Source organism: Phoca vitulina, unplaced genomic scaffold (assembly GCF_004348235.1).
Source record: "Phoca vitulina isolate PV1807 unplaced genomic scaffold, GSC_HSeal_1.0 scaffold58, whole genome shotgun sequence".
In the NCBI taxonomy this organism is placed as follows: Eukaryota; Metazoa; Chordata; class Mammalia; order Carnivora; family Phocidae; genus Phoca; species Phoca vitulina.
This window is the reverse complement of record NW_022589761.1, coordinates 8,995,400-9,018,949: the sequence shown is the minus strand read 5'-3', so window position 1 is coordinate 9,018,949 and position 23,550 is coordinate 8,995,400. Positions and strand designations below refer to the sequence as shown.

Here is a 23,550-nt window from a genome sequence, read left to right as displayed (position 1 = left end):
CATGATTGTCTACATCGAAGATCCTGAAGGATCTACAAAAAAAAAAAAAAAAACCAACTATTAGAATTGGTAAGTGTAATAATGTCACAGGAAACAAGGTCATTATTCAAAAGTCGCCTATAATTCTATATGCTACCAATGAACAATTAGACACTGAAAATTTACAAGTGATACTTATAATAACATAAAAAATATGAAATACTTGGAAATAAATGTAACAAAATATGTGCAAGATTTGTATGCTAAAAACTAATATTAATGAGAAAAATAAAAGAAAATAGAGAGATATATCATTTTCATGGGTTGGAAGACTCAAAATTGTTAGGCTGTCAATTCTTATTCAATTGACCTACAGATTCCATGAAATCCAAATCAAAATCACAGGGGGGCTTTCTTTAAATTTAAGAAACTGACAGGCAAATACCTAAATTTATATGGAAAGGCAAAGAAAACAATTTTGAAAAGAAAAAATGGGAAGACCCACACCATCTGATTTCTAGATTTAAGATAAAGCTAGCGATATCAAGAAAATAGTGTAGTATCGGCAAAGGGTAGATAGGTATATCAAGGGAACAGAACAGAGTCCAGAGACTCACACATATGTGGTCAACTGACTTTTGCAAAAGGTGCCAAGGAAATGTGATAGAAACGAAAGGTGAAATGATTGAGCATCCACATGTAAACAAACTGATATAACCGCTCATGGCCTATGTCACTCCATATGCAAAAATTAACTCAAAAGGAATAATAGAATTCAATGTAAATTTTAAAACTATGAACCTTCTAGGAAAAAAAATCCTTGTGATTTTGGGTTAAGCAGGAATTTCTTAGACGGGACACAAAAAGCACAAACTATAGAAGAAAATATTGATAACTTGAACTTCGTTGAAATTAAAAACTTCCTCTCTTAAAAGACACTGTGAAGGAAATCAAAAGACAATGAGGTGCCTGGGTGGCACAGTCAGTTAAATGTTGGACTCTTGGTTTCGGCTCAGGTCCTGATCTCTAGTTCAAGTCCTGTGTCCATCTCTGGGCTCAGCACGGAGTCTGCTTAAGACTCCCTCTCTCCCTTGGGGCGCCTGGGTGGCTCAGTCATTAAGCGTCTGCCTTCAGCTCACGTCATGATCCCAGGGTCCTAGAACCGAGTCCCGCATCGGGCTCCCTGCTCGGCGGGAAGCCTGCTTCTCCCTCTCCCACTCCCCCTGCTTGTGTTCCCTCTCTCGCTCTGTCTGTCAAATAAATTAAAAAAAAAAAAAAAAAGACTCCCTCTCTCCTTCTTCCTCTGCCTCTCCCCGACTCTCTCTCCCTCTAAAATAAATAAATAAATCTTAAAAAAAAAGAAAAGAAAAGAGACAAGCCACAGACTAGGAGAAAATATTTATGAAACGGTATCTTTACAAAAGACTCGAATCCAGAATATATGAAGAACTCTAGCAACTCCATAATAAGTTTGGTAGGTGGAATGTTCCCCCGCAAATATCCTGATTCCTGGAGAAGCTGAGGTCAATTTAAGCCAAACCAGGTTGTCTGGAAGATGAAGCAGGTCCTGAGAAGTTGTGTGGATGAGAAAAACGGAAGCGACGGAAGTATGTTACATGGCCAAAGGGACTTTGTGGATGTCCCTGAGTTTTCAGACAAGGTAGGGAGATGATCCTGAGTTATCCAGAAATGTGTTGTTTAAACTGCTAGATTTGGGGGCACCTGGGTGGCTCAGTCGGTTAGGCGTCTGCCTTCAGCTCAGGTCGTGACCCCGGAGTCCTGGGATCAAGCCCTGCATTGGGCTCCCCACTCAGCAAGGAGTCTGTTTATCCCTCTGCCCCTCCCCACTCTTGTGCTCTCTCTCTCACTCTCTCTCTCTCTCAAATAAATAAAAAAAATCTTAAACAAAACAAAACAAAATAATAAACTGCTAGATTTGGGGGTGCCTGGCTAGCACCAGCCAGGAACATGTGATTCTTAATCTCAGGTAAGTTTAAGCCCCACACTGGGCATGGAGCCTACTTAAAATTTAAAAAAATAAATAAACTGCTAAATTTATGGCAATTTGTTAGGGCACCAATAGAAAACTAATAAAATAAGAGAAAAAGACTCTCAGATGGGCATTAACCCTGCCGGATGATTTCCGTGTTTGTCACCATCTGCCTGCAGGGGAGAGACCAGCCCAGCTTGAGAGGTTCCTGGGGCCAGGGCAGGCCAACCCGGGACATGCCCTGGCAGTCTGATCTGGCTTCCATCCCTATTGTTCTCCCTTTTCGAGGGTGTCCAGAGTGAAGTCATAGAGTATACATGACCCTTTTCTGACTTATTTCAGGAGTGCTTAATAAACAACGAAGGGTAGGAGGGAAGAGTTACAATGTGGCAGAGGAAACTTTAGAAGCTGATGGATATGTTTATTATCTTGACTGTGGTGATGGTTTCACAGATGTATTCATATGTCAAAATTGATCAAATTGCAAACTTACATTATAAATATATGCAGTTTATTGTATTGCAATTATACCTTGGTAAAAACCTAAAAACTTTGTCTATTTTTCATATAGACAAAGCTAAGACATGAAAAGAGAAGCCATAGACAGGAAGAAAATATTTGCCAAACGATGATCTGATAATGGCCTTCCATCCAGAATATGCTTTTTAAAACTTGCAACTCAATAGTAAGACAAATGAGCCAATAAAAAGGGGCAAAAATGTTGAACAGACAGTTCCCCAAAGGGAATATGTGGATTGCAAAGAAGGAGATGAAACCATGCTCGTCATTGTTTGTCATTAGGGAAATGCCAATTAAAATCACAATGAGATTAAAGAGAGCACGTGATATGATGAGCACTGGGTGTTGTACTGAACCAATGAATCATTGAACATTATATCAAAAACTAATGATGTACTATACCTTGGCTAATTGAATTTTTAAAAAGCAGAAAAAAATTAAAAAATAAAAAGGAATTCCCCACATTAAAATAAATAAATAAATAAATAATCACAATGAGAAAAAAATAAAAATAAAATCACAATGAGAAAAAAATAAAAATAAAATCACCATGAGATACCATTACTCACCCAATTGAATGACTAAAATCAGAATGACTGAAAATACCAAGTGCTGGAGAGTTTGAGATCAACTGAACTCGGTGAAGGCCGGACCTGGGTTCTCTTGGTCATCACTGTGTCCCACAGTCACCCAGGTCAGGGCCCAGCACAGAGTAGGTACTCGGAAGATGTTTATTGAATAAATGGATGAAGTACTTTGAGAGGACATTTTTTAAAAGTAAGCTCTATGCCCAACATGGGGCTTGAACCCACAACCCTGAGGTCAAGAGTCACACCCTTTACTGCCTAAGCCTGCCAGATGCCCCAAGAGGACATTTCTTGATGATGACTGGAGTCCCAGGGCAGTTGGATCCTCTCTTCTGGGGATCCTCTGAGATAATGTCCCAGCCCAGTTTTTTTTTTAAGATTTTTTTTTTAAGATTATTTATTTGAGAGAGATCACAAGCCAGTGGTGGGGGGGAAGGTAGAGGGAGAAGCAGACTCTCCTATGAGCAGGGAGCCCGCTGCGGCGATTGATCCCAGGACCCTGGATCATGGCTTGAGCCGAAGGCAGATGCCCAACCAACTGAGCCATCCCGCGGCCCATACAATAGTCGCTGCTTATTCCTTCATTCATTAATCATATTTTTCTGACATCAACAGAGTCCAGGCTTTGGCCCTTGATCCTGGAATCCAATGCAACCCACTGTCCCAGCCCTCTGAGGGCTCAGAGGCCACATTAACAAAGAGCCCACACATTCGGTAAGTGTCGTGTGCAAAGTGTGGAGAAAGAAAAGCAAAGAGTGACTTACTGGTGGGTCCCATGAAGGCTTCTCAGAGGAAGAGCTGATCTCATTAAATCTTAACGGATGGAGAGGAATTTCTGAAGCTCCCCAAGGACAAGGTCTTATCAACTCTGTCTCAGTGACAAGCACAGGGATACACGTAAACTGCTTAATATTTACATAAAAGAACGGTGCTATTTTGGTAGGAGGCCCTTCTCTTTCCAGACAGGAAGTATGCCTGTGTCAGGCCACCAGGATGCTTTGGCTGCAAGTAACTGAAAACCCTGTCTCACCTGGGTTCAAGCATTAAGGACAATGCATTTTGTCACAATTAAGGAGTCTAAATAGAGGTGACCTTTGGGGGGCTGGATTGTGCGTTTTAGAAGGTCAAGGAAGTATGGAGGAGGGGGATGGGTGAAATAAAGAGGATTAGGAATATATTTATCTTGAGCACTGAGAAATGTATAGAATTGGTGAATCATGATGTTGTACACCTGAAACTAATCGAACTCTGCATATTAATTATACTTAAATAAAAAAGTAAATTTTTAAAAAGGAAGTATGGAGGGCTTAGTTTCCTTCCATCTCTCTGAGCTGCTACTTTTAGGGACTTGGCTTGTTCTCAGACCCTCATGGTCCCAAGATGGCTGCTGAAGTTCCAGGCATCTTATGGAGACACACAGACATTCAGGGTAAGGAGGGGATGAAAGGCTCTCCTTGTTTCTCCTAGTAATAGCTGGGAAACCTATCTTGAATGTGGTGGGTTGGTGCTCAGCATCCATGTCAACTCCCCTCTTACATGCCTTGCTACCTGCAGGAGTGAAAAGGCTAAAAACTCCCATTTCTCAGGCTCCCCTGCAGCCAGGATCTGCCTTACATTTGGGTTTGTCCAATCAGATGCACTCATACAAGATTTGAATGAATGGCGGGTGTGAGGTAGAAACCACTCTTCTGTTGGCTCAGAATACCCATCATGGAAAGGTATTCCTTTCTGTGATGGTCTTTCTGATCATAGCCATTTCCTTTTTTTCTTTTTAAGATTTTATTTATTTATCTGACAGAGAGAGAGAGAGAGCACAGGCAGGGGGAGCGGTAGACAGAGGGAGAAGCAGTTTCCCTGCCGAGCAGGGATCCCGATGCTGGGCTCAATCCCAGGACGCTGGGATCATGACCTAAGCCGAAGGCAGATGCTTAACCGACTGAATCACCCAGGCGTCCCTGATCATAGCCATTTCCTGATGGCAGTTGTCCCATCACTGGGACAGATTCCTGGTTATGTTGCCTTCCTGAAAGTGCCAGTGGAAACCAATTCCTAATTAAACAGTCAGGTTCCTGATCATAGAGAAGAAGCCAGCCCTTGAAAAACTCAAGTCTATGGTTTGGCTCTTGAAATTGTACCAGAATGGTCAACGCAGAATCTATTTGTCCTGATATTTCTGTTAGCCATTTAACATCCCGTAATAAAGCCCTTTCTGCAACAATTAACTAGCCTAGATCTCTATAATGAGCGGTGTGAGTTTGTTATGGCTACTGTAACAAATCACCACAAACTTCGTGGTGTCAAATAGAAATTTATTCTCTCACAGTTCTGGCAACCAGAAACTCGCAATCAGTGTCACTGGGCCAAAATCAAGGTGTGCTCCCCCCGCAGAGGCTCTAGGGGAGACTCTTCCTTGCCTCTTCCAGCTTCTAGGGGCTTCCTTGGCTTGTGGCCACATCACTCCCATTTCTGCCTCTGTGGTCACATTACCTCCTCTTTTTTTTTTTTTTTTAAGATTTTTGAAAAAGTAATCTCTACACCCAGTGTGGGGCTCGAACTCACCACCCTGAGATCAGGAGTAGCACACTCCACCGACTGAGACAGCCAGGCGCCCCGTCTCCTCCTCTTTTGTGTGGGTAATCTCTCACTGTATCGCACTTATAAGGCACTTGCCATGGCATTTAGCTCCTCCCCCCAACCCCCTCATCCAGGGTAATCTCACCTCTTCCCTAATTTAATCACATTTGCGAAGACTCCCCCCCGCCCCAATAAGGTCACATTTACAGGTTCCTGGCATTAGAATGTGGATATCTTTTGGAGAGTCATTTTTCAGCCTGCCACAAGGAACAATATAAAATCTTTCTTAGAGCACCTGCTTCCCCTCAAGCCAAATTCCCCTCATCATCAGCCGGGATCACCACGAAACATGTCTCTTTCTTCCTCTAGATTCACTCTCTGCTGTGTTCTAGGTCTCAGAACCTGGATCGCCTCAACAGGGACTCCCTTACCTCCAGTCGGGGTTGGCCAATGGAAGGCGTCAGCAGACAATTGAGGGGGGTAGGGGAGAGCAGTTGGGTATTTACTCCCCTGTCTACATCCCTGCTGGGCTGTGTGCGCAGCAGTGGTGTTCCAGAATCTCTGTCAGCACTCCCTCCCACGCCCCTTCCAATTTAGTAATGGTAATAGTTTCTGGTCATTGGCTGGGCCTGGGACGCTCCCTTTGTTGGTTTCCCTTAACCATGCCCTGCCTCTGAACATTGCTGCTTAAATAAGTCCCTTCCCTCATTTGACTGTGACATGGGTGTGCTGCAGGGATCCTGGCGGATACGTAGTCATATGGTCATGCCTACACTGATCCCTAGCAAGAGGAATGGGAATCCCATGATTGGTTTTAGGTCAATCAAGATTCACCCAGGAATGACGTGGGGGAGGGGATCTGTCAAAAAGACAGGAGAAAGGGTGGGGCGATGGGTTGGCCCAGTGATGGGTATTGAGGAGGGCACGTACTGCATGGAGCACTGGGTGTTATACGCAAACAATGAATCACGGAACACTACATCTAAAACTAATGATGTAATGTATGGTGACTAACATAACATAATAAAATTAAATTAAAAAAAAGAAAAGCCTAAAAAAAAAGACATGAGAAATTTTTTGTTGGGCTGGGAACAGCTCTGTCTCCTTTATCTGTTTTAGAGATAGGACCCCGGGATAAAACTTCCTCTCTTGTTTGACAGTTTACATGTTAAAGCTTTTTTATTTTTAAAAACTATTTTATTTATTTATTTAATTGACAGAGAGAGACAGTGAGAGAGTGAACACAAGCAGGGGGAGTGGGAGAGGGAGAAGCAGGCTTCCCGCCGAGCAGGGAGCCAGATGTGAAGCTCGATCCCACGACCCTGGGATCATGACCTGAGCCGAGGGCAGTCGCTTAACCAACTGAACCACCCAGGTGCCCCCATGTTAACGCTTTTTTCAAGTAATGGTACACTGATATAATATGGAGTCCTTACTTTGTGCCAGGGCCTGGTGGCTGACGTGACTTAATGCTTTTAATTCCCACAACCACCTGGTGAGGAAAGATATTACAACTATTTTACCCATTGGAAACTAAGGGTTGAAGTGACTTGCCCAAGGTCACACAGTAACTAGGTGAGCAGAGTTGAGATTCTAAGCTCTCTCGGACCTCAGAGTTCACATTTTTTAAAGATTTATTTATTTATTTGAGAGAGAGAGAGAGAAGGGGAAGGGCAGAGGGAGAGAGTCTCAAGCTGACTCCATGCTGAGTGCTCGGAGCCCTACTCGGGGCTTGATCTCATGACCTGAGTTGAAACCAAGAGTCTGATGCTTAACCAACCGCGCCACCCAGGTGCCCCAGAGTTCACATTTGTAACCACTACAATCATACTGTCTTCTTTATCATACTGGAGACACTTCTACCTATCAGGTCAAGAACTCATTGCTTTGCATATATAGTTTTGAACCCACAAAAGTTATGAATAAATCGCACCATCTTCTCTGCCCCACTGAGACCTAACTCACCATCATAGCACACCTAAACTCCCTCATCCACTCCTAGGCATGCCAGTCCCCTCTCCTCTTAGGAGGCCAGAACATTAGACACATAAATTGGAGCAGCGGCTTCCTTGCTTAAAAACCCTGCAAGGACTCGCTATGTATCCTCCAGGAGATCCAAGTGCTTTGAAGATCTCACAGAAGCCGTAGGGCCTGGCCCCTGTCTACCTGGCTAACCTCGCTCCCAGCCACCCCTTTGTGTAGCTCTGGACTCCGGTACACTGGCCTCCTCTCTGCTCCTCAAACTGATGATTGGCTCCTTCCCCAGTCTGGAGCTCCCTGAAGACAGGGGCTGCGGCTCTGTACCCCAATACCTGGCAAATAACTGGCAACCAGGAAATAGGACCCATGTAGAATGAGTGCATGATTGAATGGGTGGATGGATGGTAAATCCACCTTTCCAAGAGAAGTGTCACTAGGCTATTTTCAGATGCAGAAACTATAGGCCAAAAAGGCTAGTATATTACTAAAAGTAACTTGGCAAATAAATGTCCCATCTGGGTATCAAATTCAAGTCTGAGTCCAAAGTTGGCTTTCCTCCACTTCACACCACCTCCAAATGATTGCTCCCAACTAGTTAAGTGTAACACCATTTAATAAGTGAAAATAAACACCCGGAGAAACTGGTGAAAACACAGGTAGGCAGGGCATACAGACAGGAGGACACATAAATAGCAGGATCCCAAAATATCACAATAACGGGGAACTCTGACATTTGTGATCAAGAGTGGGAAGCTTAACCCACCGAGCCACCCAGGCGTCCCAAGTTCCCAAATTCATAGAATCTCAAAGGAGGTGTTGAAGGTTCAAATCAGAGGTCCAGCCCCGTTATGGTGAGAATAACCCAAGCAATGACATAAGTAAGACTGTCTCTGGGTACTTGGCGGGGCGCAGGGGGGTTGGGACAACGGCACGGGGGGCGTTGTCAGTGGCCAAAGTGGACCAAGGTTTGAAGTTTTTTCCTGAGCAACCTTGGCAACGCGTCCCACGGAAATATCGCTGCATCTGGGGAACTCGGTCTGGTCTTGGGGAAAGCGCCAGCGCCTCCCGCCCTCAGTGCAGGTGGGTGGAGGTCCGGCCAACGCAGGCTGAGAGTCCCCCGAGCCTCAGCGCCCACCGGCTGAGACACCCGCCTGCTCCAATGCGCCAGCAGAAGGCAGCCCCCGCAGCCGCCCGCCTGCAGAGCTGCGGGTCCCAGGCGCAGCCGCGGCGGGGATCAGAGACAAGGCCCCGAGTTCGCCACCAGCTTCAGGTCCCACGTGAGCAGGCGCAGGAGGTTGAAGATGACGCTGGCTTCGTGGCACCGAGGCGAGTCCTGGAACCCGGGAACCCGGGAAGGAGGCGGAGCCGGGTTGAGCCAGGAATTCCCTTCGGGACAAAGTCCCCTCCAGTCGCTCACCGCTCAGAGTCTCAGCTCCCATCCCGTGTCAACCTCACACGGTCCTCCCTGCGGTCTAACCGCCCCACCGCCCGCGCCACTCACAGCTCTCCGTGTTTGGGGACGCCTCCTCGGTGGCCGCAGGGACTTCCTCCACGAGCCTGGCCGCACCAGCTCGAGCTGCAGGGGGAACACGAGGGACATGGAGACGGCGAAGAACCGAGTGTCCCGGGGACTCCGCCCGTCACCCTCCCGGCCGCAGACCAAAGCCCGGACTGGGAGACCCCGAGACCACGCGAACCGTGCTGCGGAACTGTTTGGCCAAGCGGGTGGGCCTGGGCTGGAGGCCCGGCGGGGCGGGGGGCGCAGAGCGAGCTGGGAGGGCCCGAGGGGCCGGGGGCGCGGGCGGCACTCACGCAGGCCCCCACGTCCCGCCGCGCGGCCGCCAGCAGCTCCAGGGTCGGGCGGGTGCCGGGGAACCGCTCGGGGCTCTGCAGACGGCTCAGCACGGCCTGGGCGTCCGTCAGGCCCCGGACCACGAGGCGGAGGCGCGCGCACGACTGCGGGGGGGAGCCGGCGGCAGTTAGAGAGGCCGCGCCCCCGGCCCGCGCCGTCCCCCCCCGCCCCGCCCCCTCCTTCCCTCCCGCCCCGACGGCTCGGCCGCCTCACCCAGGGCCGCGGAGGATCCCTCCTCGGGCGGACGGAGCAGTTGCGCGGCCGCCAGCTCAGCGTCTCCTCTTCCTGCGGGACAAGGGCGGGGCTGAGGCTGGGCCTCCTCGCCACGCCCCCGAAGCGCCGCGACGGCGGGGATTCCTGCACGTGGGACGCGCCTGGCCGCGACGGTGGTGCGCACTGTGCACGGAGCCCCGCAGCTCTCCGAAGGCGCGAACGGTGGCAGAAGGCACCCCGCCCGCCCCTTGCCCGCCGGCCCCTTGCCCGGACGTGGAACCGAGCCCGCCTGCAGGGGGCGCCCTGGGGGGGGGCGACTGGCACAGAGGCGGGGCCGGGGCTCAGCGCCCCCCCTCCCCTCCCCTCGGCGGCCCGGAAGATCTGGTGCTCAGAATTCTGCCGGAGATCCGAGCCGCCCTGCCGGGCGCTAGGGCGCAAGGGCCGTCGCAGACCGGGACCGGCGCCTGGGACCCGGCCGGCCCTCGGGCTCGGGGGGGGGGGGGGGGGCGGGGTGGGGAGGTCTGGGCATCACTCACGTAGCGGTCCCTCAGCGCCTTGACGGCCGCCAGCGCCCTGGGGTCCAGCGAGCGGTAGTGTGACAGGAGGCAGCGCCGGGGCGTCGCCACGCCCGCCATCAGCAAGACCCACAGCGCCACGGCCACCGCGGCTGCGCCCCTCGGGCCCATCTCTGCTCCTGCAGAAGGCGCGGGACGGCAGGCGAGAGGCCCAGCCCCGGCCTCTGCTGGGCCTCGCCCAGGGGCTGATGCTCGGAGCGCCGGCGGCTGGCGGCGGGAGAGGAGGAGCCCGCAGACCCCCTCCGGCCGTCGGCGTGTCTGCGCTCCCTGCTCCCCTGCGGAGTGCCCTCGGTGCCTCCCTGGTGCGGCAGCGGGACCTGCCTCCCGCTGGCCCCGGCGTGGTGCCCACCTCGGACAGCGGTGCCTGCGCCCTCCATGGCGGCTTTATGTGAGCGGCGGGGACCCGGTGAGCCACCGGGCTTTCCCTCGTGGTCCCGCTCAGCTTTCCGAACGTCAGCGCTGGCCGCGGGCCGGGTGGGATGCTCGCCAGCGGGTGAGGACTTTACCCGCGCGCGGGACCGTGCCAGCCATGACTCTGCCCCGAAATCTGCCATCAGTTCTGGTCCCTGTCCCACTCTGTACCCTCTCTTCTTGTCGTCAGCCTCGGCGTCCTTATCTCCGGTCTATATATAATACAGAACTGTATCCAGTGGCTGTACAGCAATCAGCCATTGTATAGGGCTTACTGTGTCCTAGACCCTGTTGTAAGTAATCCATACACAGGTGTCACTTTAAAAAAAGATTTTATTTATTTATTTGAGACAGAGAGCATGACTGGGGGGCAGAGGGAGAGGAAGAAGCAGACTCTCCGCTGAGCAGGGAGCCTGATGCAGGATTTGATCCCAGGACCCTGGGATCACCACCTGAGCCAAAGGCAGACGCTTAACCGACTGAGCCACCCAGGTGCCCCAAGGTGTCACTTTTAATACCCAAAAAAGGGCTCTGCAAGGGATGCCCTATTATTAACTCCATTTTGTAGATGGGAAAAGTGAGGTACAGTAAAATGAAGGAACTTTTCCACGGTAGCCAGTACCTGAGGGAGGCTGGATTTGAACCTACACACTGTCGGGCCCCAAGGCTTTCTCTCTAAGCCATAACTGCCGCTACATATCTGATTCGGTCCTCTCTCTCCATCTCTGTTCATCTCATTCCATTCCTTGTTCTCTCCTGTGTAGAGGCCTCCCGTGGCTCTTGTTCTTGTTTCTGTCTCTGATTTTGTCTCACTCCGTCTGTATCTCCTTCCTTTTTCTAGCAATCATCCAGCCCAGGATCCCTCTGTCTGTCTCTGTCTGTCTCAATCTCCTTGTTTTAGTTTACAAATAAAATCTACTTCACCTTGCAACTACTGTCCAAAAAAAAAAAAAAAATCTACTTTTTCTGATAACATCAGCAATGCCGGTTCGTGGAAAATACAGAAATGCGTAAAGGAGAAAAAATACACATCGATAACTCCACCACCTACCTCTCTCCCCTCAGCCTGGCTCTGGAACCATGTTTCCAATGTGTAGAAATTTTATGCCTGTTTATTTGTGCATATGTTTCCTTTTTTTTTTTAGATTTTATTTATTTATTTTTTTTTTAAAGATTTTATTTATTTATTTGAGAGAGAGAATGAGATAGAGAGAGAGAGCATGAGAGGGGGGAGGGTCCGAGGGAGAAGCAGGCTCCCCGCTGAGCAGGGAGCCCGATGTGGGACTCGATCCCAGGACTCCAGGATCATGACCTGAGCCGAAGGCAGTTGTTTAACCAACTGAGCCACCCAGGCGCCCTAGATTTTATTTATTTATTTAAGTGAGAGTGAGAGAGAGCATGAGAGGGGAGAGAGTCAGAGAGAGAAGCAGATTCCCCACCGAGCGGGGAGCCCGATGCGGGACTCGATCCTGGAACTCCATCCTGGGACTCAGGGATCATGACCTGAGCCAAAGGCAGTCACTCAACCAACTGAGCCACCCAGGCGCTCCTGTGCATATGTTTCCTGATTACTAAAGTAACACATCCGAAGAGTCAGTACAAAACGTTGGACTTGGAGACTTAAAGGAAGACTTTAATCCCACTTCCTGGAGGTAATTCTTTTAAACAATCAGTAGCAATTCCATGGACTATCTCCCTCCCCTCCACACACACCCTCTTTTTTTTCTTTCTAGGAATAGTTTCTCCTAGACTGAGATCAGGCTGTATACAGTTTGGTAGCCTGCTTTTAATGTCTTACCATTCTCTCTCATTTGCATTTCTCCGCATCTTTAATGATACTGTACCAGTTAGGGTCCCAGCAGGAAACAGATGGCCCAATCCATTTAGGATAATTTGAGGTGAGCTTAATACCAGGAGTATTTACAAAGGGTTTGGGTGGTGAAGGTAAAGGATGAGGGGCAGTGCAAGGCCTTGGGGCCCCGGATGGGGGAAGGTCTGTCCTCCTTACTCCCAGGGGGAAGGGAGAGGGGAGGGAGTGATTACTTGACCTGGGAAGGAAAATCTTGTTCCCAGGATGGACAAATATACAAATTTTCGTGACCCTGCAGGGAGGAAGCCTGGGGATTAAATATACTCTGACCTCTCAGAGAATAAATACTCTTCTTTCCTCTCCCTGGGCCTACTGTGGGGCCTCCAATTGGCTGCACCCAATGGAGGCCAAAGGCCAGCCTCCTGGGCTCTGGAGCAGGGGGGAAGCAGTCACTGGAAAGAGTGATGCTGGGGGCGGGGGGGGACAAAGGAAAACATCCCACATATACCACTATTAAGGCTTCCATTCTAATGGCATCATTTAGTAACCAATCCCCTCTTGGTGGGCATTGAGGTTACCTCCAGGTTTTATTAAAGCCATTGTTCTCAAGGCTGGTGGAGAGGAAGGTAGCAATTTGTTCATTCTCTTAACAGCTGAAGTTTTTAAGTTGAATAAAGTTTACCTCCTCGATTTTTTTCTTTCGTGGGTTGTGCTTTCGGTGTATCTCAAAAGTCATCACCAATATCCAAGGTCCCCTAGATTTTCTCCTATGCTGTATTCTAGGAGTTTTATAGTTTTGCACTTTATATTGAGATCTATGATACATGGTGAGTCACATGGTGAGTTATATCATACAAACAAGGGGCTTGAACTTATGACCCTGAGATCAAGAGCTGAGCTGAAATCAAGAGTTGGTCGCTTGGGGCGCCTGGGTGACTCAGTCAGTTAAGGGTCTGCCTTCGGCTCAGGTCATGATCTCAGGGTCCTGGGATGGAACCCCAAGTTGGGCTCCCTGCTCAGCCGGAAGTTGGCTTCTCCCTCTGTCTCTGCCCCTCCCTCCACTCATGCACGTGCTCTCTCAAATAAATAAATAAATAAATAAAAAAGAGTTGGTTGCTTAACTGACTAAGCTACCTGGATGCCCCTGTTCATTGCTATTTTTTTAAGATTCATTTATTTATTTGAGAGAGAGAGTTGGGGGAGGAGCAGAGGAAGAGAATCCTCAAGCAGGCTCCCCGCTGAGCACAGAGCCCAACCACGACCCTGAGATCATGGCTTGAGCTGAAACCAAGAGCCAGATGCTTAACCGAATGAGCCACCAGGGCGCCCCTGTTCATTACTTTTATACAAGAAAACCATAGACTTTATTATGTTAACTTGTGTCCTGCAGCCTTGCTAAAATGATGTATTGGTTCAGAAATGTGTTTTTAATGCATAATATTAAATACACAGGACTATGAAGAAAACTCATTATATTGAAACACAGTTACCAAAACATAAAAGCAAGTTTGTAATAAGTAATGCATATGCCTCTTTATCAATGCATTAAGTAATAAGATACTGCAATAGGTTTAACAACTACTATCCTTTTGAGGTAGTAATGAGAGTAAATGATATATCAAGACATGTGCCACATCTGTAATGGACCGTGAAAAGATCTGTGATTTCTTTTAGCAACAAAGTCACAGTTTCTGCTATTACTATTGTGGTTTGTTGCTTACATTGATAATGGAAAGAAATGGTAACTTTCAGTTAGAGACCAGTGAAAATGAAAATGCATCTTTTTCTCATGCAAGTTCAGCCTCCCTTGAGTCCTACTGTGGGGGTGATCTGTGGATCCCAGGTTAAGGTAGACCTGCAGCCATTAAATAGAATGAAGCAGATCTATATGTATTGACATGGAAGAATCTTCACGACATACTAGAGAGTGAAAAAAAAGTACACTGCTGAACAATACACCTAGTGTGGAGCTACTTGTGTTCAGAAGTACTCACACGTGCAAAAGCAGTTCAGTGGAGAAAAATAGCCTTTTCCACCAACAGTGCTAGAGTAGTTGGACATGCACAAGCCAAAAAGTGAACCTTGATCTAAACTTCACACCTAAAAGAAAAAGTAACTCAAATGGATCACAGACTTAAATGTAAAATATGAAGCTATAAGACTTTTAGGGAAAAAAAATCACAAAGAACATCTTTGGGATCTAGAGCTTGGCAAAGAGTTTTTAGGCTTGGCGCCAAAGGCTCAATCTGTAAGAGGACAATTCATCAACTGGACACTACTGAAAATTTTTCCTCTGCGAGAGACCATGTTAAGTGGACAGAAAGACGAGCTAAAGACTGGGAGGAAATATTTGCAAACCACCTATCTGATCAAGGACTTGTACCTAGAGTATACAAAGAACTCTGAAAACTCAACAGTAAAAACTTAAACAGTCCAGGGGTGCCTGGCTGGCTCAGTGGGAGGATCGTGCAACTCTTCATTTCGGGGTCATGAGTTCGAGCCCCATGTTGGGCATAGAGATTACTTAAATAAATAAAACTTTAAGAAAAGTAAATAGTCCAAATGGGAAATGGGCAAAAGATGTGAAGAGACATTTCACCAAAGAGGATACACAGATGGGAAATAAGCACATGAAAAGATGTTCCACACCATTAGCCATTAGAGAGATGCAAATTAAAACCACAATGAGATCTCATTACACAGCTATCAGAATGGCTAAACCAAAAAATAATGACAACATCAAATGCTGGTGAGGATGGAGGAGAAATTGATTACCCATCATTGGTGCGAGTGCAGAAATGGTACAGCCACCCTGGGAAAAAAGGTTAGCAGTTTCTTAAAAAACTAGACATGCAAACGCCACATGACCTAGCAATTGTGTTCCTGGACATTTATCCCGGAGAAATGGAGACTTATGTTCCCACAACATCCCCCATGTGAATGTTTATCGCAGTTTTATTTGTAACAGTCAAAAACCAGAAGCAATCCAGATGTCCTTTAACAGGTGATAGTTAAACAAACTGCAGTACGTACGTACCATGGAATACCATTCAGCAAGAAAAAGGAACAAACTCTCGATACACAACTGTCTGTGTAAAGCTCCAGGGAATTATGCCGGGTGCAAAAAGCCTATCCCCAAAAGTTACACACCATAGGATTCCATTTATATAACACTCTTGAAATGACAGAATTATAGGGGTGCCTGGGTGGCTCAGTCGGTTAAGCAGTTAAGCATCTGCCTTCGGCTCAGGTCATGATGCAAGGGTCCTGGGATAGAGCCCCATGTGGGCTCCCTGCTCAGCGGGGAGTCAGCTTCTCCCTCTTCCTCTGCCCCTCCCCCACCTCTTGCTCTCTCTTTCTCTTGTAAATAAATAAAATCTTTTTTTTTAAATGACAGAATTATAGAAATGCAGAGTAGATTTGTGGTTGCAAGGGCTTATGGAAGGGATGGAAGGGGGTGAGGGACCTTTGCGGTGATAAAATTATCTGTATCCCAACTGTATCAATGTGATATTGTATTATAATTTTGCAAGATGTTACCATCAGGAGGAAACTGGGTAAAGGGTATATAGGATCTCTTTGTACTATTTCTTTCTTTTTTTTTTAAATTTTTTTATTGTTATGTTAATCCCCATACATTACATCATTAGTTTTAGATATAGTGTTCCATGATTCATTGTTTGTGCATAACACCCAGTGCTCCATGCAGAACGTGCCCTCCTCATTACCCATCACCAGGCTAACCCATCCTCCCACCCCCCTCCCCTCTAGAACCCTCAGTTTGTTTTTCGGAGTCCATCGTCTCTCATGGTTCTTCTCCCCCTCCGATTTCCCCCCCTTCATTCTTCCCCTCCTGCTACATTCTTCTTCTTCTTTTTTTCTTTCTTAACATATATTGCATTATTTGTTTCAGAGGTACAGATCTGAGATTCAACAGTCTTGCACAATTCACAGCGCTTACCAGAGCACATGCCCTCCCCAGTGTCCATCACCCAGTCACCCCATCCCTCCCACCCCACCCCCCCACTCCAGCAACCCTCAGTTTGTTTCCTGAGATTAAGAATTCCTCATATCAGTGAGGTCATATGATTCTTTGTACTATTTCTTAAAATTGCGTGTAAATCTAAAATTAGATCAAAATAAAAAGCTTAATCAACGCAATCACACACAAGTATTATATATTGCTTCGGGAGCTATATGGTGTATCTCAAAATGTATAAAAAAGGTTTTCAAACATATATATCCCAAGTTGATTAATAGGGGGTGTCTCTGGGGAGGGCATGGGAACTGGGGAGATGATCCTTGGAATATTCAATCTCATCAATAATATTTTAGTTCCCGGGGCGGCTGGCTGGCTCAGTCCATGGAGCTTCCTGACTCTTGATCTTGGGATTTTGAGTTTGAGTACCACGTTGGGTATAGAGATTACTTAAAAATAAAACCGTTAGGGACGCCTGGGTGGCTCAGTCGGTTAAGCGTCTGCCTTCGGCTCAGGTCATGATCCCAGGGTCCTGGGATCGAGTCCTGCATCCGGCTCCCTGCTCCGCGGGGAGCCTGCTTTTCCCTCTGCCTCTGTCTCTCTCTCTGTCTCTCATGAATAAATAAATAAAATCTTTAAAATAACTAACTAAATAAATAAAACCGTTAAAAAATAATATTTTATTTCCTTACAAGGAGAGGGAATTCTTCCTGAGTAATTAAAAATTTAAACCAGGGGCACCTGAGTGGCTCAGTTGTTAAAGCGTCTGCCTTCGGCTCAGGTCATGATCCCGGGGTCCTGGGATCGAGCCCCGCATCAGGCTCCCTGCTCCACAGGAGGCCTACTTCTCCCTCCCCCACTCCCCCTGCTTGTGTTCCCTCTCTCACTGTCTCTCTCTCTGTCAAAAAATAAATAGAATCTTTAAAAATAAAATAAAAAAATAAAAATTTAAACCAACTTAGAGTGCCTGGCTGGCTCAGTTGGTGGAGCATGCAACTTTTGATCTCCAGGTTATGAGTTCTAGCCCCACACTGGATGTAGAGAGTGCTTAAAAATAAAATCTTTAAAAAAAATTTAAAAACAACTCATTGGATATGGGGGAAATGCTAGCTCATTGATTCCTTAATTCCTGGTAGGATGAAAAAATTTTGAGAGCTTTCTAAAAGGTAGAGCATGTTGATCTGACCTCTAGACCCGCTGATATGGCTGAGTAAAATGCTGGGCTTGCCCTCCAACCTTCTGCTACTCTGCTGATAATCTCTACTTACCAGATCTTTTTTTCAGCCTGTACTGGGCCCTCAGACACTGCATCTGTGTCTCTGGCTTATGGTTGGGTTCAGCCAATGGGAAGTGCGGGCAGTAGATTAAAGGGAGGAGGTGAGCAAGGTTGGGGTATTTATTCTCTGTCCTCCTTGTTCCCTCCCTGTAGGGCTGAGGTCTGACAGCGGCTGTGTTCCTGTTCCACTGTCTACAGCCTCATCTCACTATGATGGCACCAGATCTCCACGTTGCTAGCCTCTGGGTACAACGCCATCCCTTGCTGGTTCCCTTAACCTGCCCACTTTGGCCCAGATTATGCATCTGGGTAGGTCACCAGCTATCTGGATATTCCTTTTTTTTTTTTTTTGTGAATTTTTTTCACTGGAATTTTTATTGAGATCATTGTAGCTTTGCATGCTATTGTAAGAAATAATACAGAAAGGGACACCTGGGTGGCTCAGTCAATTAAGCGTCTGCCTTCAGCTCAGGTCATGATCCCAGGGTCCTGGGATCGAGTCCCGCCTTGGGCTCCTTGCTCATCTGGAGCCTGCTTCTCCCTCTCCCTCTGCCTGCCACTCCCCCTGCTTGTGGGCGCTCTCTCTCACTGACAAATAAATAAATAAATAAAATCTTTAAAAAATAATAATAATACAGAGAGATCCTGTGCACTCTTTATCCAGTTTCCCCCAATGATTACATCTTACAAAATTATAGTATAATATCACAACCAGGCAATTGACATTGATAAAATTTGCCCATCTTATTAAGAGATCCTCAGTTTTACTCGTACACAGTGTGTGTATGTGTGTGCACTTTTTGTAATGGAATAGCAGTCTCAAACAGTGGGTCCCAAGAAACCTTTCCATTAGGGACGCCTGGGTGGCTCAGTTGGTTAAGCGTTTGCCTTCCACTCAGGTCATGATCTCCAGGTCCTGGGATCGAGTCTGCTTCTCCCTCTCCCTCTGCCCCTCCTCCCTGCTTAGGTGCTCTCGGTCTCTCTCTCTCTCTCAAGTAAATAAAATGAAATTAAATTTAAAAACCTTTCTATTAGGTTGGTATTTGTCTCAGTCCACTGGGCTGCTTTAACAAAATACCATAGACTGGGTGGCTTGTAAACAACAGAATTTATTTCTCATAGTGCTGGAAGCTGGGAGGTCCAAGATCAGGTGCCTGCCAGGTCAGGTGAAGGCCCTCCTCTGGGAGGCCAAGTTCTCACCTGGTGGAAGGGAGCTTGGGAACTCTGTGGGATCTCTTTCATAAGAGGACTAACCCCATTCATGACTTCCTCTCCTCCCAAAGGGGCCACCAACAAATACCATCATCTTTGTTGATTAGGATTTCGACCTCTACATTTTGAGGGGACAAACATTCAACAGTATTAAATGTACTTTTTACTGTACATCATTCAAGCACAATAGCCTGCATTGCGGGGCTCAGAGCTGAATTACCGATTGTCGAGAATCTTTACCTGCTGCATCTCTGTGCCCAATTCCACAGCACTCCACTCTTCCTGCCATTACCAACTTTACTTGTAGTTCTTCAGCCTTTGAAGACATGTGCTTGCATTTCAGCCCCAAAGTGTCTATCAGTTAAGGACACGTTTCATGGCCAATAACCAAAACCCTAACTCAAGCCAGCTTGAACAATGGACAATATATGGACTTCTAAAACTAGAACTCCAGAGTTTAGGTGAGGCTTTAGGTGAGGGTTGATCCTGTAGGACATCACGAGCCTCCCAATTTTGTTTTATCTTTTGGGTCTCCTTTCCACAGGTGGGAAGGCTGTTTACACTTACAAATTTCTAGATGGGTGCTAGCAGCTCACCTGGCTTTACACTTTCTTCTTCTTCACTAGGCAGAATACAGCTTCTTTCCCCAAGATGTCCAGGACTGAGATTTATTCTGACTGGACTGGCTTAGATTGCATGTCCATAACAAACCCAATCACTGGAGCCATGGGGACAACTGAGGCAAATGGCTGCAACACGGTCACATACCCCATTACAGAGATTGGGGCAGGGGGGCAAATCACCTTCCCAAAACCATCTGAATCTCCAACTGAAATGTGGGATGCTGGCATGGGTGGGGGGGAGAGGTAATGGAAGCTCAGAAAGTATGCTGGATGGACACTTCGGGGGATCCTTTCTACTGTTTCCATGGATTTTCCCTCATGATTTTTTGGAGTTCTTCCATTTCAACCATTGTGATGTTTCTTAAAACTTCTGTGCCTTTGGGGCGCCTGGGTGACTCAGTCAGTTAAGCATCTCCCTCTTGAATTCTGCTCAGGCCATGATCTCAAGGTCATGAGATCAAGCCCTGAGTTGGTCTCTGCACTCAGCCCTGAGTCTGCTTGAGATTTTCTCCCTCTCTCTCTCTCTCCCTCTGCCCCCACCACAGACAGCGTTCGAGCGCGCTCTCTCTAAAAAAAAAAAAAAAAAGCAAAACAAAAAACCTCTATGCCTTTGAATAAGAAGACCTACACTGAAAAAACAAAATAATTCTCTCATAATGCTGAGGAAGACCTCCATCTGAAAAAGTCACGACTTGCCTGTAATTATCAATATTTATTAATGAATTTACTTATCATTAGTTAGAGGTGGCCTCATGGAGGAAGCTTGGTTGAACTTGCCCAGAACATACCTCAGCGATTCTGTACTGGGCAGATTAGTCTCCATAGATGAGAGACAATAAAGCACCACCGAGCACCACCACAGTAACCCAGACAGTCCCAAAGCCACATCTAGGAGCTGTGTGAGCTCAGGCAGGACTCCTAGCCTCTCTGTATCCCAGTTTCCTCATTGACAAAATGTCAGCTAAGAAGAGGACCTATGTGGCCATGCTGCTGAGGAGAATAAAGCAGTAAGTACAAGAGAAGAACTTCAAGTGGGGCTTCGCGGATGGGAAGTGTTCAGTGCGATTCAGCCATGATGATTATTAACCATGATTGAAAAACTCATGTCTGATACTCCGCTTTTCAACAGCACACTCACATTTATAATCAGGAAAGGAATAGGTATCATTTAATAGCCGACTCAGGAAGACCTGAATGAGGAAAAGCCAGACAGAACCCAGGGCGTAGTTTTCAGGGTGAGAGAGAAGGATAAAACAAGAAAGACAGGAATGTAAGGATCGGAAGAGCCTGCCTACGGGGCACTAGATACCCATAGTGGGAACTCCCGGAGGGCAGGCACTTGTGTGGGGGCTCAGAAGGGAAGGAAGTGGTGTGTTTTCAGTTCATTCCTAGAGTGCAGAAGAAACACAAGACAGGCGGAAGAGACAAACAGCTGTCCAGCAAACAGACACGGGCAGCGGGCTCAGGAGAGAGGGTCAGGGCAGAGTCATGGCTGGCACGGTCCCGCGCGCGGGTAAAGTCCTCACCCGCTGGCGAGCATCCCACCCGGCCCGCGGCCAGCGCTGACGTTCGGAAAGCTGAGCGGGACCACGAGGGAAAGCCCGGTGGCTCACCGGGTCCCCGCCGCTCACATAAAGCCGCCATGGAGGGCGCAGGCACCGCTGTCCGAGGTGGGCACCACGCCGGGGCCAGCGGGAGGCAGGTCCCGCTGCCGCACCAGGGAGGCACCGAGGGCACTCCGCAGGGGAGCAGGGAGCGCAGACACGCCGACGGCCGGAGGGGGTCTGCGGGCTCCTCCTCTCCCGCCGCCAGCCGCCGGCGCTCCGAGCATCAGCCCCTGGGCGAGGCCCAGCAGAGGCCGGGGCTGGGCCTCTCGCCTGCCGTCCCGCGCCTTCTGCAGGAGCAGAGATGGGCCCGAGGGGCGCAGCCGCGGTGGCCGTGGCGCTGTGGGTCTTGCTGATGGCGGGCGTGGCGACGCCCCGGCGCTGCCTCCTGTCACACTACCGCTCGCTGGACCCCAGGGCGCTGGCGGCCGTCAAGGCGCTGAGGGACCGCTACGTGAGTGATGCCCAGACCTCCCCACCCCGCCCCCCCCCCCCCCCCCGAGCCCGAGGGCCGGCCGGGTCCCAGGCGCCGGTCCCGGTCTGCGACGGCCCTTGCGCCCTAGCGCCCGGCAGGGCGGCTCGGATCTCCGGCAGAATTCTGAGCACCAGATCTTCCGGGCCGCCGAGGGGAGGGGAGGGGGGGCGCTGAGCCCCGGCCCCGCCTCTGTGCCAGTCGCCCCCCCCCAGGGCGCCCCCTGCAGGCGGGCTCGGTTCCACGTCCGGGCAAGGGGCCGGCGGGCAAGGGGCGGGCGGGGTGCCTTCTGCCACCGTTCGCGCCTTCGGAGAGCTGCGGGGCTCCGTGCACAGTGCGCACCACCGTCGCGGCCAGGCGCGTCCCACGTGCAGGAATCCCCGCCGTCGCGGCGCTTCGGGGGCGTGGCGAGGAGGCCCAGCCTCAGCCCCGCCCTTGTCCCGCAGGAAGAGGAGACGCTGAGCTGGCGGCCGCGCAACTGCTCCTTCCGCCCGAGGAGGGATCCTCCGCGGGCCTGGGTGAGGCGGCCGAGCCGTCGGGGCGGGAGGGAAGGAGGGGGCGGGGCGGGGGGGGACGGCGCGGGCCGGGGGCGCGGCCTCTCTAACTGCCGCCGGCTCCCCCCGCAGTCGTGCGCGCGCCTCCGCCTCGTGGTCCGGGGCCTGACGGACGCCCAGGCCGTGCTGAGCCGTCTGCAGAGCCCCGAGCGGTTCCCCGGCACCCGCCCGACCCTGGAGCTGCTGGCGGCCGCGCGGCGGGACGTGGGGGCCTGCGTGAGTGCCGCCCGCGCCCCCGGCCCCTCGGGCCCTCCCAGCTCGCTCTGCGCCCCCCCGCCCCGCCGGGCCTCCAGCCCAGGCCCACCCGCTTGGCCAAGCTGTTCCGCAGCACGGTTCGCGTGGTCTCGGGGTCTCCCAGTCCGGGCTTTGGTCTGCGGCCGGGAGGGTGACGGGCGGAGTCCCCGGGACACTCGGTTCTTCGCCGTCTCCATGTCCCTCGTGTTCCCCTGCAGCTCGAGCTGGTGCGGCCAGGCTCGTGGAGGAAGTCCCTGCGGCCACCGAGGAGGCGTCCCCAAACACGGAGAGCTGTGAGTGGCGCGGGCGGTGGGGCGGTTAGACCGCAGGGAGGACCGTGTGAGGTTGACACGGGATGGGAGCTGAGACTCTGAGCGGTGAGCGACTGGAGGGGACTTTGTCCCGAAGGGAATTCCTGGCTCAACCCGGCTCCGCCTCCTTCCCGGGTTCCCGGGTTCCAGGACTCGCCTCGGTGCCACGAAGCCAGCGTCATCTTCAACCTCCTGCGCCTGCTCACGTGGGACCTGAAGCTGGTGGCGAACTCGGGGCCTTGTCTCTGATCCCCGCCGCGGCTGCGCCTGGGACCCGCAGCTCTGCAGGCGGGCGGCTGCGGGGGCTGCCTTCTGCTGGCGCATTGGAGCAGGCGGGTGTCTCAGCCGGTGGGCGCTGAGGCTCGGGGGACTCTCAGCCTGCGTTGGCCGGACCTCCACCCACCTGCACTGAGGGCGGGAGGCGCTGGCGCTTTCCCCAAGACCCTGAGTTCCCCGGATGCAGCGATATTTCCGTGGGACGCGTTGCCCTATGATCTTCCAGGCGCCTGGTGTGGCTAGAAGAGACTTGAGTCTGGAGTCTCAAAGATTGTCAGAGCTCAAAGATTTTCCCAGCTGAGGACTTCTGTCTACACTCTCTTGAGTTATGAACGAAGGAAAGGAGGGGTTACGGTGGGGGTCAAGTGTCGCTGACCCCCACGTACCATGGACCAGTTTCTACTTCTGTGGTTACCAGAATCCCAGAAACTCTCTCCCCCCCGCCCCCCGATTTGAACCTTCAACTCCCACTTTGAGATTGTATGAATCTGTGACTCTTGAATCTCCCCAGTGGGGAGG

The 23,550-nt window shown here is 49.8% G+C and overlaps 2 protein-coding genes across 2 annotated transcripts; one reads left to right on the top strand and one right to left on the bottom strand.

Annotated features, from left to right (window-relative positions):
* Positions 1 to 8,863: 8,863 nt before the first annotated feature.
* On the bottom strand, positions 8,864 to 10,646 carry LOC116623224 (interferon lambda-4-like). Its single transcript, XM_032390163.1, has 6 exons — positions 10,619 to 10,646; positions 10,231 to 10,388; positions 9,695 to 9,766; positions 9,442 to 9,585; positions 9,131 to 9,205; positions 8,864 to 8,962 (listed from the first exon to the last, which is right to left on the bottom strand). The coding sequence occupies exons 1-6, from the start codon at positions 10,644 to 10,646 to the stop codon at positions 8,864 to 8,866; spliced, it is 576 nt and encodes a 191-aa protein (XP_032246054.1).
* Positions 10,647 to 21,222: 10,576 nt separating this feature from the next.
* LOC116623223 (interferon lambda-4-like) lies at positions 21,223 to 23,004 on the top strand. The gene is made up of 6 exons (XM_032390162.1): positions 21,223 to 21,250; positions 21,481 to 21,638; positions 22,103 to 22,174; positions 22,283 to 22,426; positions 22,663 to 22,737; positions 22,906 to 23,004. Exons 1-6 carry the CDS (start codon positions 21,223 to 21,225, stop codon positions 23,002 to 23,004), a joined length of 576 nt encoding a protein of 191 aa, XP_032246053.1.
* Positions 23,005 to 23,550: the final 546 nt, after the last annotated feature.

What these genes read in the sequence shown, in the direction of transcription:
- LOC116623224 (XM_032390163.1), bottom strand. Translation starts at nt 10,646, where the DNA reads ATGGAGGGCGCAGGCACCGCTGTCCGAG. An exon ending in AGGCGCTGAGGGACCGCTAC is followed by an intron (nt 9,767 to 10,230) that starts GTGAGTGATGCC and finishes CTTGTCCCGCAG; the next exon opens with GAAGAGGAGACGCTGAGCTG. An exon ending in GGGATCCTCCGCGGCCCTGG is followed by an intron (nt 9,586 to 9,694) that starts GTGAGGCGGCCG and finishes TCCCCCCCGCAG; the next exon opens with TCGTGCGCGCGCCTCCGCCT.
- LOC116623223 (XM_032390162.1), top strand. Translation starts at nt 21,223, where the DNA reads ATGGAGGGCGCAGGCACCGCTGTCCGAG. An exon ending in GGGATCCTCCGCGGGCCTGG is followed by an intron (nt 22,175 to 22,282) that starts GTGAGGCGGCCG and finishes CTCCCCCCGCAG; the next exon opens with TCGTGCGCGCGCCTCCGCCT. An exon ending in GGCGGGACGTGGGGGCCTGC is followed by an intron (nt 22,427 to 22,662) that starts GTGAGTGCCGCC and finishes GTTCCCCTGCAG; the next exon opens with CTCGAGCTGGTGCGGCCAGG.